General features: G+C 41.9%; 2 protein-coding genes across 2 annotated transcripts in view; both read left to right on the top strand.

The window, feature by feature from the left end:
• Positions 1-3,602: 3,602 nt before the first annotated feature.
• LOC129410613 (uncharacterized) lies at positions 3,603-10,565 on the top strand. Its single transcript, XM_055159096.1, is given in 17 exon segments — positions 3,603-3,899; positions 3,901-4,906; positions 7,258-7,388; positions 7,558-7,647; positions 7,741-7,812; positions 7,901-7,977; positions 8,074-8,107; positions 8,188-8,279; positions 8,411-8,470; positions 8,550-8,681; positions 8,928-9,051; positions 9,423-9,571; positions 9,672-9,771; positions 9,906-9,982; positions 10,063-10,171; positions 10,249-10,309; positions 10,396-10,565. Coding segments are annotated over 17 exon segments (2,781 nt in total).
• A 2,068-nt stretch (positions 10,566-12,633) lies between these two features.
• The window catches only part of LOC129410612 (dynein regulatory complex subunit 5-like), a 3,392-nt gene continuing 2,147 nt past the window's right edge, over positions 12,634-13,878 (top strand). The window contains 2 exon segments of the mRNA XM_055159095.1: positions 12,634-12,930; positions 12,932-13,824. Coding sequence (XP_055015070.1) covers positions 12,634-12,930; positions 12,932-13,824 — 1,190 coding nt within the window.

The raw sequence follows: 13,878 nt of genomic DNA, 5'->3' as shown, positions 1-13,878 counted from the left end.
TTTCATAAAGATTCCATAAAGACAAACCGGTACACTAATTTGATATTTCTTTGAGGATTAATGAAACATTCTGGTTCTGATAAACTAAAGTTACTGTGTGTGTGTTTCAGGACCCCCATGCGTTCCTCACTGCGTTGTTTAGTCAAATTCAAAGTTTGGCACCAACACTGCAGAGAATTGCTTTGAGCCTGGGCACTACCTACAGGTGCCCAGTGCAGGAGCTCATCTTTAACATGGATCAGACCAGGACCTGCCAGAGGTACGGGCTCACAGCAAACACAGTACTCTTCAGTATCATTTACTTCATACATACTTGATGTACTTCATATACTCCATGTACCGTATTAATGTTTGTGCAGGTGTGGAATGGGCTCACGTCACACAGAGATTTTTAACTCTGTTTCTCTGAACCTGCGTAAAGATGCTACGGCTCAGGACCTCCTGGACGACTATTTGAAAGTAAGATTTTCAAACTGTTTCCTTTGGTATAATCCAAGTATTTATCTGGCCGAGTAACTTTATTTGTGAATTTGAAATACTCAATACAGTACTGTATTTTTATTTAATTTTCACATTATGTTTGATTTTGACAGGCCACAGACCTGGAGTACATGTGCGGCTGTGGTGAGCAAATGTCCTCCGTACAAAACAGCTTTTCGACACTGCCCGAGTAAGTGGAACAAACGTTCATTTGAATGAAACAACTGCCTTCTCCTTACTAACTATTGTTTACATTTTGTCCTTACGCAGAGTTCTGATGCTCCACCTGAAAAGGGTCAGGTTCACACCCAGTTACCAGCTGGAGAAGTTCAATGATGCCGTCTACTTAAACAGAGACCTTGTGGTGTCGTCAGACAATGTAAAGTCAATTTTCCACAGTTGTAGTGAAGGAACTTTTGAACTTTCTTAGTAACGTGCCATTTGTGCTTTCTACAGGATTCTGGCTGTTTCAGTCTGGTGGGTGTCATTTCCCACCTTGGAAACTCGGCCGACTGTGGTGAGAAAAATATTTATTACTCAACACTAGGAAAATGTCTTAAAGAAACTTGAACTCTCATCTTTACTGTGTGTGTGCTTCTATAGGACACTACGTGTTTGATGGGCAAGACCTGGCCGACAGTCCCCTTGAGCCAACCGATGGGTGGCTGTGCTATAATGACCTCCACGTACAGAAGGCCACTGGGTGGGACGTGTGCAGGAGCAAAGAGAATAGTGCTTATATCCTTTTTTACCAAAGGGTGCACTTTGACTAGAGCCTGGCGCTGTAGAGGTCTGTTGTTCTAAATACGCCAATTTCACAACTTACCATTTAACTTCTATTACTTCCAAGTATACTGCTACTACACTACTTTTTAAATATTTATTTTGGATATTGGGCTATTAAATAGGATCCCCAAACAACCATGAAGTGTGTGCGCGCGGGGACCCAGCTCTGAGTGCACAGTGATAGACGAGCCGCTATTAAATAGGATCCCCAAACAACCATGAAGTGTGTGCGCGCGGGGACCCAGCTCTGAGTGCACAGTGATAGACGCCCGAGCAGAAGAGAGGCGCTCTGAAAGACGCCAGCAGAGAGAGGTGCTGCTAAAGACGGCCGAGCAGAAGAGAGGTGCTGCTAAAGACGCCCGAGCAGAAGAGAGGTGCTCCTAAAGACGGCCGAGCAGAAGAGAGGTGCTCCTAAAGACGCCGAGCAGAAGAGAGGTGCTCCTAAAGACGGCCGAGCAGAAGAGAGGTGCTGCTAAAGACGGCCGAGCAGAAGAGAGGTGCTCCTAAAGAGGAGAACTCGAGCTGCATTTGGTCATTTTATCTGAATAAAGCCGAGGGAGGGATAACAAATACAGTAGTACTGGAGTATTTCCTGTAAAAGTATTGTGTGGAACTGGAGCTGCATCCATACAACTTTAAATTTGTTCAAACAACACGATCATTTTAGGAATAAAACTAAGAATGGACAAACAGACAAATGAAAGTACGCACGCACAGATCTGAATATGTGTTGCATTGTTAATGTAACAAATAAGTATTACATATTTTTCTATTTGTATGTTTATAGTATATACTGTAACGGTTGTGTTTTAGTTTTTCCTCCAGTGGTGCAGAAAAGAGGAAGCCACAGTGTGTGCGTCGGCCATGTAACTTCCAGTAACTGTAGCGCTAAATGATCTTGTTTGCCACTTCATGGCCCCATACAGGACAAAGGACAAAGGTATGTATATTTGAATTATGATCCATTACCATCATTGAAATTTGATTCATATTTTATATTCCAGACAGCAGCATGGGAAGTGACAGGATGCACCGAGGTAACAATGCCACCCCGCATCTTTCAAAATAATACATGAAAATGAATAAATAAACAATTTTCAAATAATAAGCTGTCTGTCTAGTCATATTTTAAGAGTAAAAATATATATATATGTGACAATGACCATTTAGCAGTGTTCTGTCTCCAAAATGATTGGTTTAGATTTAAGGCCTATTCGCACGGGATTAGTTTTATCTAAAGATGTCTGAGAGAAAAACTGTGAACATTTGCACGAGACACATCAGTAAACTATCTCTTGTTATGGACTTTATTCCAGAAATGGCGGACTGATAAACACCGCAACAAGACAAGAACCTTTTAATCCATCATGTTGCCAACAGTGATTTTAATTTGAGTTTGTTTTTAGCAGAATGCACCTGAACTGTAGCATCAAAACACCGTGTTTCTTACCAAACTCACACAAACCACAGTCACCATCAGATTTCAGCCATAGTCTTTCTCTGTTGATCTGTTCACAAACACTGGTGTATGGACCAACACACACCAAACTGATCTACTGCCGGCAAAATAAATAAAAGATATGTTTAATGTAATTGGTGTGGAACATTCCATGCAAAGCAATCACATCTCCACGGAGACAAGGAGACTGAGATAGTGGACTAATAATAGAAATAAACCAATATACATCAGGACATTATTTGCACTTTTTTGTTTATCAGCTATTGGCCTTAAATCTCCATTGGTCGATATTTTGTTTTGACCAACCAGCTACCTAATAATATGCAACCCTAACCTTAAGAATGCAAAATTAAAACACTTCAGTGCAAAGAGATAAAAGCACAAAATGTGTCTACACTGTTCTTGTATACGTTTGTAGTAAAAAGAGCTGTAGTAAATTGAAAGTACAGTACCATAACGTCCGAATCCGGATCGAGTCCGCAGTCACGTGATTGGCGCCGATTTCTGATCACGTGATCAGATCGGGACAACCCTATTTATTATAATTAATTGGATTGTTTGTATTGTTGTCTGTTTTTGTATGCTTTCTGTGTGCTATTTCCATGCTTTCTGTAATGTTCATTGCTGCTTGTACAGCAATCTGTAAACCTTGTTTTTAAAAAATGCTTTCTTTATTTATCAACCCCTAATTTACATATCTCCATGACAACCTTTGATATTTAGTTTCAGAATTCTATCCTGACCTTTGTAAGCTGTGGAAGAGTGTTCCACTAAGTTCATTTCTAGAGAACAGTCGACCGAAGCAGACGCATTTGTTGAGCTCTCTACGCAGTTTCTCTACATAAACAGAAAGATGTTCAGACGCCTCACATCAAAAATGAGCGTTAAACACAGGAGGAGGATCATCACTGAGGATCCAGACTGGTCCCTGGAACAAGTGCCTTACCTGTCCAAACTCTGTCTGCAGGAAATCATCAAGAACATAGAAGTTCTTCCTATATATGGAGAACTGGGGCCTTCTGAGCAGAAGTTCATCCAGGAGAAGCTACCACCGAATGCTCCCCTCACAGTCACGGCCAACCTGATCCCCGACGGCGTCTACTGGGAACGCCGCTCCAAGGAACTCTGGGACAACTGCGACGTGTCCTACCATGGCCAGAGCTGGAAGAGACTGTTTTTTTGAGCGCTACTTGGAGGGACTAATCGAAGCGTTCATCCCTGGAGAAACCAAGCTCAAAACCATCCTGGAAATGGTACCTCTGTGTAAAGATTATGTGAAAGGATTGGATATTAAAGAGCTACTCCTGCCGATTAAAACACTACAGAAGAAGGAGGAAGAGGAGGAACATTCCAAGCTGGGCAGTATCCACGATGAAGAGGACAAACCTTTTCTAGACCATTTTAATTTCAATGTCCTGCTGGAAAAGCTGGACAACCTGGAAGAGCTCCACCTGGTGTACAGAGTGAAGCAGTGCGGCATCAACTACCAGAAGGATATGTTTCGGATGACGCAGAGGGACTGTGAGACGCTGGCTCAGGCTGTCAAGTCCTGCAAGACTCTCAAGGTTCTGCACCTCTACCACAGCATGGTCGATGACACTCAGTGCAGACTTCTGGTTGAACACTTACTGGACCACCCATCTTTGACCAAGCTGGACCTCAGTTTCAACTGCATAGAAGACAGAGGAGCCAGAGCCATCGGCAAACTGCTCACCCAGAGTAAACTGAAGACCCTCAAACTTTACAACACCATGATCAGAGACCACGGCGCTAAAGCCATCGCCCACGGCCTCTCCACTAACACCACTCTGGAGGAGCTGAACCTGAGCCTGAACCGTGTGGGGGACGAAGGAGGGGAAGCCATCGCGACCGCTCTGGTCAACAACTCCTCCCTGAAGACCCTGGACCTGGGGGGGAACGAGGTGGGCGAGCTGACCGCCATCGCTCTCTCCAAAGTGCTCATCCAGAACCCAACCCTGACAAGGATCAGTCTCCTATTCTGCAAACTGGGAGTGGAAGGAGGTAAAGCCCTGCGGGAGGCCATGTCCAACAACAGCACTGTGCTCAGGTTTGTCCTGGACTGCACCGACATCGAGGAGGACGACATGGACTTCATAAACGAGGTGGTGTGGGCCAACGAGGAGCGGGTGTCTCTTAAGTCAAGACCAAAACTGTACCAATGTATTTCAATGAATTAATTAAAGAAGACATAAATAATAATGATCAAACTTAAAAAAAAATAAAAAATGCTACCTGAACTGTAGCATCAAAACACCGTGTTTCTTACCAAACTCACACAAACCACAGTCACCATCAGATTTCAGCCATAGTCTTTCTCTGTTGATCTGTTCACAAACACTGGTGTATGGACCAACACACACCAAACTGATCTACTGCCGGCAAAATAAATAAAAGATATGTTTAATGTAATTGGTGTGGAACATTCCATGCAAAGCAATCACATCTCCACGGAGACAAGGAGACTGAGATAGTGGACTAATAATAGAAATAAACCAATATACATCAGGACATTATTTGCACTTTTTTGTTTATCAGCTATTGGCCTTAAATCTCCATTGGTCGATATTTTGTTTTGACCAACCAGCTACCTAATAATATGCAACCCTAACCTTAAGAATGCAAAATTAAAACACTTCAGTGCAAAGAGAAAAAAGCACAAAATGTGTCTACACTGTTCTTGTATACGTTTGTAGTAAAAAGAGCTGTAGTAAATTGAAAGTACAGAAATTGGAAAAAACAATGAAAAACGGCCCAAAAAATATTGTCAGAGTTTATCAGGCATGAGCTTCTCTGAATTCTAAACACTCAGTATCAGCATCAGCCTGGGTAACATGTTACTAAAGTACACTGTAATAGTTAAATACACCACTGCAGAGAATCACATTTAATATGGGCGATGTTTTGTACAATGATTGAATAGGCCAAAGCATGGATGCAGAAAATTATTATTTATAAAAATGTGACATGGGAAATGTGAAGATCATTGAATCTTCATGAAGTCTTCAAGTCGTTCGAACTGCCACATTCTGGGCCCACTTCTCACAGGAGTAAATACAGCGTGATTAATAAACTATTTGTTATATTTGCACAGTGTTACTGTCAGTTACCCTTCTATTCACTGTTTTAACAAACCAAATAATTTTGAGTCTGGCAGGTGCGCAGTATTTATGACATTAACACATTTGATTGTGTTTACAGTCAAAACACCAATCTGCTATGGCTGTAATATTACAAAAAACAAAAGTCTTCCTGACATCCCGACTGTTTTCAGACAGTTTAAGGCGATGTAAGGTGCACTGTGTAACAGAGCCCTGCAGTCCCGCGGGACCCCACGCAAAACAGTGCTGCGCGGGACAAATTTTGAAAGCTCACTGCGGGTGTGCGGGCGGGAGCGAGACTGCACAACGCGGGAGTGGGCGGGAGGGATAATAAACTGCAGTCCCGCAAACTAAATATTAGTGCAAAGTAAAATATACAAATGAATGTAAGCATATCATGCATAATTTGTATAATATTTTATTTGGCGTTAATAAAAACATTTTAAGCAGCAGATGTCCCCCCTCCTGTACGCCGTGCGAAGAGTCCCCCCTCTCGTCCCGTACGCCACGCGAAGAGTCCACCCAGCCGTACACCACACGATCAGTCCCCCCTTGTCCCGTATGTCGCGCGGGCTACACCACTAAACCAGAACTAAACCAGAGCTGAAAACAGGTCTAAAACCAGGACTAAAACAGGACTTAGCCAGGACTTAACCATGCCACCGGACCGCCCACCGCGCCTCCTCCCACACGCAGCCCAAATCCTTTGACTTCTCTGTGTTTGATAGAGCTTAAGAAAGCAAAGGTTCCCATCCTGCGGGACTTGCAGGCGGACGCGGGACAAAATAATAATACGGTTAAGTAAAGACTGAACAAACAAGATCTTTCAGGATGTGGTCGCTACATTCATGTAGTTTTAAAAAAAACATGACAATATCAAGTAATCCAAAGTATTCAGATTACGTTACTTACTCACTTTTGAGGTCTGTAATCTGTAGGGGAATACATTTTAAAAGTAACCTTCCCAACACTGCCTCTAGTACAGCGGGCGCTGGGACAAACAATCGCTCTCACTGGACTTCCCTGATCAAATCCCGCGCCTCAGAAAACTGTTGTAAGCTGTGTGTCCTGTGTGTTATATACATATATTATTTATCCGATACCTGATCGGACCATAACGTCCGAATCCGGATCGAGTCCGCAGTCACGTGATTGGCGCCGATTTCTGATCACGTGATCAGATCGGGACAACCCTATTTATTATAATTAACTGGATTGTTTGTATCGTTGTCTGTTTTTGTATGCTTTCTGTGTGCTATTTCCATGCTTTCTGTAATGTTCATTGCTGCTTGTACAGCAATCTGTAAACCTTGTTTTTAAAAAATGCTTTCTTTATTTATCAACCCCTAATTTACATATCTCCATGACAACCTTTGATATTTAGTTTCAGAATTCTATCCTGACCTTTGTAAGCTGTGGAAGAGTGTTCCACTAAGTTCATTTCTAGAGAACAGTCGACCGAAGCAGACGCATTTGTTGAGCTCTCTACGCAGTTTCTCTACATAAACAGAAAGATGTTCAGACGCCTCATATGTTGTGCACAGGTCAGTTATGTGTAGTAAACTGCAACATTAGTTTGGTTTAGGTTCAAATGAGTTATGTTTAGTGAGAGTTTAGAGTCAGGAGTCATTTGTCTTGCGTCAGTCAATGTTTGATCGGAGTTGTTCCCAACACTTAACTGTATTTTCACAAAGTTTTCTTGTGTTTTAGCAGGATGTGCAAGTCCTGAATCCAGATGACATCGAGAACAGCTGTGAACCCCCCAAAACAACTGGGTGTTTATCGTGGTTAAGATGTCTTTTAGTACGTCACACTTTATGTTATCACTTGAACAGTTAAACTGCAGTATTTTTGTTTAAAATTGTTTCTGATATTTGACTCTTGTGTTTCTCTCAGAAAAAGAAAAAGGCCCAATCTCCATCAGAAAAAGAGGCTAGTAAGAGCAGTAGGCCTCTCAGGTTCTGGAGAGTAAGTGCACGTCTCATAATAGAACTGAATCATATGATAATAGGACTTTATTTATTTGCTGTTTTTAAAATATTTATTTAATTAACAGAAGAGGAACAAGGTTTGCCCTTTTCCAATCGAAGAACCAGACCCAACACCAAAGGCCAGGACGCCAGTACAGGCCCGGTAGGCACTCATTTTACACATTTAGAAGTTTTTAAGTAATACAAATTAAAATGTATTTATTAAATCTGAATGTAAAATAACATGTGTTTGTTTCAGGGTTGCAGAGTCCACAAAGCCCAGCTGTGTACAGGTAAGTTTCAGTTACATGTATTACAGTATATACTAGTACAGCTCTGGCTTCAGTGTGTAATGTTTCTGTTTCTTTAACAGACTGGAGGAAAGGTTTCCCCTGATGAAGTGACCAAGGAACAGAACTGTCCTCCATCAGTATTCAAGTGTCTGGGTTTTAACCAACAGAAATGGTACATCAGAATTTACTTACTTTTTTTATTTATTTATTTTTTTAATCAGAGGATTGTAGATATTTATGTTAAAACAAAGTAGTTTTAAGAATTAAGAATACTTTTGTAATCTCTGGTTTGTCTTTCTTTAGCCCCAATCCTCCTAAGCCTGTTCCTTGCCAAACAGTGACGGTCAACCTGGCGCGCTTTGGGTACGTTTTTTAGTTATGATTGATGCAGTTTATTGACAATAACTGAACAGAGATTAGATGATGTTGTTTTCATTTGCAGACTTCCCAACATTGGAAATACGTGCTACATCAACGCCAGTGTTCAGAGCATCATGACCCTGGAGCTGTTCATGGTGAGCGTGAGCTCTCAGAAGAGAGTTTGGGTGAAGAGCAGAGACGCAGGCCTGTTGAGGTACGCGACAGCTACGCACCCTTTACTAAATACATATTTACCATTTTCTAACTGTGTAAAAGCAACCAGCAGAGGTCACTGTATAAGGAAACTGTTTTATCTTTTTTATCCTTTCTTTTCTCTCTCAGACACTAAAGTTTACAGTTACAATCTTTTTTAAATAATGATCGATAATTACTACAAAAAAGTAATGTAAACCGTACAGAGTGAAATGCCTTATTTGATGAGCTCATGTCTCTTCCACAGACACCTTTACTCCATCCAAAAGTGGAGATACTCCACTCAGGAAGATAAGAGGAACACACTGATGCGCTCTTTCAAGGCCCTTGTAGCTTCCAAGGCTCCAGAGTTTACAGGGTCCCAACAGCAAGTGAGTAACTTTAGCCATGATTGAGGGATGCTCCATTCTGGCAAAAACAGGATATAACTGAAATAATAATTATTTAGAACAATTACATTTATCAGAAGTAGCAGTGAATTTTGTATCTAACATAATGCATTAGTAGTATATTTAAATTAGTTTTCAAACTCTATAGAGATTACAAAAGTGACTTTTCTTTAGGTTTAGGTTTTTTAGTTTTTACGCAGTGAAAAAGGCTGTTCAGTTAATTAAATTAAAAAGTCATAACATTTTCATAAAGATTCCATAAAGACAAACCGGTACACTAATTTGATATTTCTTTGAGGATTAATGAAACATTCTGGTTCTGATAAACTAAAGTTACTGTGTGTGTGTTTCAGGACCCCCATGCGTTCCTCACTGCGTTGTTTAGTCAAATTCAAAGTTTGGCACCAACACTGCAGAGAATTGCTTTGAGCCTGGGCACTACCTACAGGTGCCCAGTGCAGGAGCTCATCTTTAACATGGATCAGACCAGGACCTGCCAGAGGTACGGGCTCACAGCAAACACAGTACTCTTCAGTATCATTTACTTCATACATACTTGATGTACTTCATATACTCCATGTACCGTATTAATGTTTGTGCAGGTGTGGAATGGGCTCACGTCACACAGAGATTTTTAACTCTGTTTCTCTGAACCTGCGTAAAGATGCTACGGCTCAGGACCTCCTGGACGACTATTTGAAAGTAAGATTTTCAAACTGTTTCCTTTGGTATAATCCAAGTATTTATCTGGCCGAGTAACTTTATTTGTGAATTTGAAATACTCAATACAGTACTGTATTTTTATTTAATTTTCACATTATGTTTGATTTTGACAGGCCACAGACCTGGAGTACATGTGCGGCTGTGGTGAGCAAATGTCCTCCGTACAAAACAGCTTTTCGACACTGCCCGAGTAAGTGGAACAAACGTTCATTTGAATGAAACAACTGCCTTCTCCTTACTAACTATTGTTTACATTTTGTCCTTACGCAGAGTTCTGATGCTCCACCTGAAAAGGGTCAGGTTCACACCCAGTTACCAGCTGGAGAAGTTCAATGATGCCGTCTACTTAAACAGAGACCTTGTGGTGTCGTCAGACAATGTAAAGTCAATTTTCCACAGTTGTAGTGAAGGAACTTTTGAACTTTCTTAGTAACGTGCCATTTGTGCTTTCTACAGGATTCTGGCTGTTTCAGTCTGGTGGGTGTCATTTCCCACCTTGGAAACTCGGCCGACTGTGGTGAGAAAAATATTTATTACTCAACACTAGGAAAATGTCTTAAAGAAACTTGAACTCTCATCTTTACTGTGTGTGTGCTTCTATAGGACACTACGTGTTTGATGGGCAAGACCTGGCCGACAGTCCCCTTGAGCCAACCGATGGGTGGCTGTGCTATAATGACCTCCACGTACAGAAGGCCACTGGGTGGGACGTGTGCAGGAGCAAAGAGAATAGTGCTTATATCCTTTTTTACCAAAGGGTGCACTTTGACTAGAGCCTGGCGCTGTAGAGGTCTGTTGTTCTAAATACGCCAATTTCACAACTTACCATTTAACTTCTATTACTTCCAAGTATACTGCTACTACACTACTTTTTAAATATTTATTTTGGATATTGGGCTATTAAATAGGATCCCCAAACAACCATGAAGTGTGTGCGCGCGGGGACCCAGCTCTGAGTGCACAGTGATAGAGAGCGCGCCTAAAGACGCCCGAGCAGAAGAGAGGTGCTCCTAAAGAGGAGAACTCGAGCTGCATTTGGTCATTTTATCTGAATAAAGCCGAGGGAGGGATAACAAATACAGTAGTACTGGAGTATTTCCTGTAAAAGTATTGTGTGGAACTGGAGCTGCATCCATACAACTTTAAATTTGTTCAAACAACACGATCATTTTAGGAATAAAACTAAGAATGGACAAACAGACAAATGAAAGTACGCACGCACAGATCTGAATATGTGTTGCATTGTTAATGTAACAAATAAGTATTACATATTTTTCTATTTGTATGTTTATAGTATATACTGTAACGGTTGTGTTTTAGTTTTTCCTCCAGTGGTGCAGAAAAGAGGAAGCCACAGTGTGTGCGTCGGCCATGTAACTTCCAGTAACTGTAGCGCTAAATGATCTTGTTTGCCACTTCATGGCCCCATACAGGACAAAGGACAAAGGTATGTATATTTGAATTATGATCCATTACCATCATTGAAATTTGATTCATATTTTATATTCCAGACAGCAGCATGGGAAGTGACAGGATGCACCGAGGTAACAATGCCACCCCGCATCTTTCAAAATAATACATGAAAATGAATAAATAAACAATTTTCAAATAATAAGCTGTCTGTCTAGTCATATTTTAAGAGTAAAAATATATATATGTGACAATGACCATTTAGCAGTGTTCTGTCTCCAAAATGATTGGTTTAGATTTAAGGCCTATTCGCACGGGATTAGTTTTATCTAAAGATGTCTGAGAGAAAAACTGTGAACATTTGCACGAGACACATCAGTAAACTATCTCTTGTTATGGACTTTATTCCAGAAATGGCGGACTGATAAACACCGCAACAAGACAAGAACCTTTTAATCCATCATGTTGCCAACAGTGATTTTAATTTGAGTTTGTTTTTAGCAGAATGCACCTGAACTGTAGCATCAAAACACCGTGTTTCTTACCAAACTCACACAAACCACAGTCACCATCAGATTTCAGCCATAGTCTTTCTCTGTTGATCTGTTCACAAACACTGGTGTATGGACCAACACACACCAAACTGATCTACTGCCGGCAAAATAAATAAAAGATATGTTTAATGTAATTGGTGTGGAACATTCCATGCAAAGCAATCACATCTCCACGGAGACAAGGAGACTGAGATAGTGGACTAATAATAGAAATAAACCAATATACATCAGGACATTATTTGCACTTTTTTGTTTATCAGCTATTGGCCTTAAATCTCCATTGGTCGATATTTTGTTTTGACCAACCAGCTACCTAATAATATGCAACCCTAACCTTAAGAATGCAAAATTAAAACACTTCAGTGCAAAGAGATAAAAGCACAAAATGTGTCTACACTGTTCTTGTATACGTTTGTAGTAAAAAGAGCTGTAGTAAATTGAAAGTACAGTACCATAACGTCCGAATCCGGATCGAGTCCGCAGTCACGTGATTGGCGCCGATTTCTGATCACGTGATCAGATCGGGACAACCCTATTTATTATAATTAATTGGATTGTTTGTATCGTTGTCTGTTTTTGTATGCTTTCTGTGTGCTATTTCCATGCTTTCTGTAATGTTCATTGCTGCTTGTACAGCAATCTGTAAACCTTGTTTTTAAAAAATGCTTTCTTTATTTATCAACCCCTAATTTACATATCTCCATGACAACCTTTGATATTTAGTTTCAGAATTCTATCCTGACCTTTGTAAGCTGTGGAAGAGTGTTCCACTAAGTTCATTTCTAGAGAACAGTCGACCGAAGCAGACGCATTTGTTGAGCTCTCTACGCAGTTTCTCTACATAAACAGAAAGATGTTCAGACGCCTCACATCAAAAATGAGCGTTAAACACAGGAGGAGGATCATCACTGAGGATCCAGACTGGTCCCTGGAACAAGTGCCTTACCTGTCCAAACTCTGTCTGCAGGAAATCATCAAGAACATAGAAGTTCTTCCTATATATGGAGAACTGGGGCCTTCTGAGCAGAAGTTCATCCAGGAGAAGCTACCACCGAATGCTCCCCTCACAGTCACGGCCAACCTGATCCCCGACGGCGTCTACTGGGAACGCCGCTCCAAGGAACTCTGGGACAACTGCGACGTGTCCTACCATGGCCAGAGCTGGAAGAGACTGTTTTTTTGAGCGCTACTTGGAGGGACTAATCGAAGCGTTCATCCCTGGAGAAACCAAGCTCAAAACCATCCTGGAAATGGTACCTCTGTGTAAAGATTATGTGAAAGGATTGGATATTAAAGAGCTACTCCTGCCGATTAAAACACTACAGAAGAAGGAGGAAGAGGAGGAACATTCCAAGCTGGGCAGTATCCACGATGAAGAGGACAAACCTTTTCTAGACCATTTTAATTTCAATGTCCTGCTGGAAAAGCTGGACAACCTGGAAGAGCTCCACCTGGTGTACAGAGTGAAGCAGTGCGGCATCAACTACCAGAAGGATATGTTTCGGATGACGCAGAGGGACTGTGAGACGCTGGCTCAGGCTGTCAAGTCCTGCAAGACTCTCAAGGTTCTGCACCTCTACCACAGCATGGTCGATGACACTCAGTGCAGACTTCTGGTTGAACACTTACTGGACCACCCATCTTTGACCAAGCTGGACCTCAGTTTCAACTGCATAGAAGACAGAGGAGCCAGAGCCATCGGCAAACTGCTCACCCAGAGTAAACTGAAGACCCTCAAACTTTACAACACCATGATCAGAGACCACGGCGCTAAAGCCATCGCCCACGGCCTCTCCACTAACACCACTCTGGAGGAGCTGAACCTGAGCCTGAACCGTGTGGGGGACGAAGGAGGGGAAGCCATCGCGACCGCTCTGGTCAACAACTCCTCCCTGAAGACCCTGGACCTGGGGGGGAACGAGGTGGGCGAGCTGACCGCCATCGCTCTCTCCAAAGTGCTCATCCAGAACCCAACCCTGACAAGGATCAGTCTCCTATTCTGCAAACTGGGAGTGGAAGGAGGTAAAGCCCTGCGGGAGGCCATGTCCAACAACAGCACTGTGCTCAGGTTTGTCCTGGACTGCACCGACATCGAGGAGGACGACATGGACTTCATAAACGA

This window comes from Boleophthalmus pectinirostris, unplaced genomic scaffold (genome assembly GCF_026225935.1).
Source record: "Boleophthalmus pectinirostris isolate CB_2022bp ecotype Guang Dong unplaced genomic scaffold, ASM2622593v1 HiC_scaffold_23, whole genome shotgun sequence".
Lineage (NCBI taxonomy): Eukaryota > Metazoa > Chordata > Actinopteri > Gobiiformes > Gobiidae > Boleophthalmus > Boleophthalmus pectinirostris.
The sequence above is the reverse complement of the archived record's forward strand: the minus strand, read 5'-3'. Positions and strand labels throughout refer to the sequence as shown.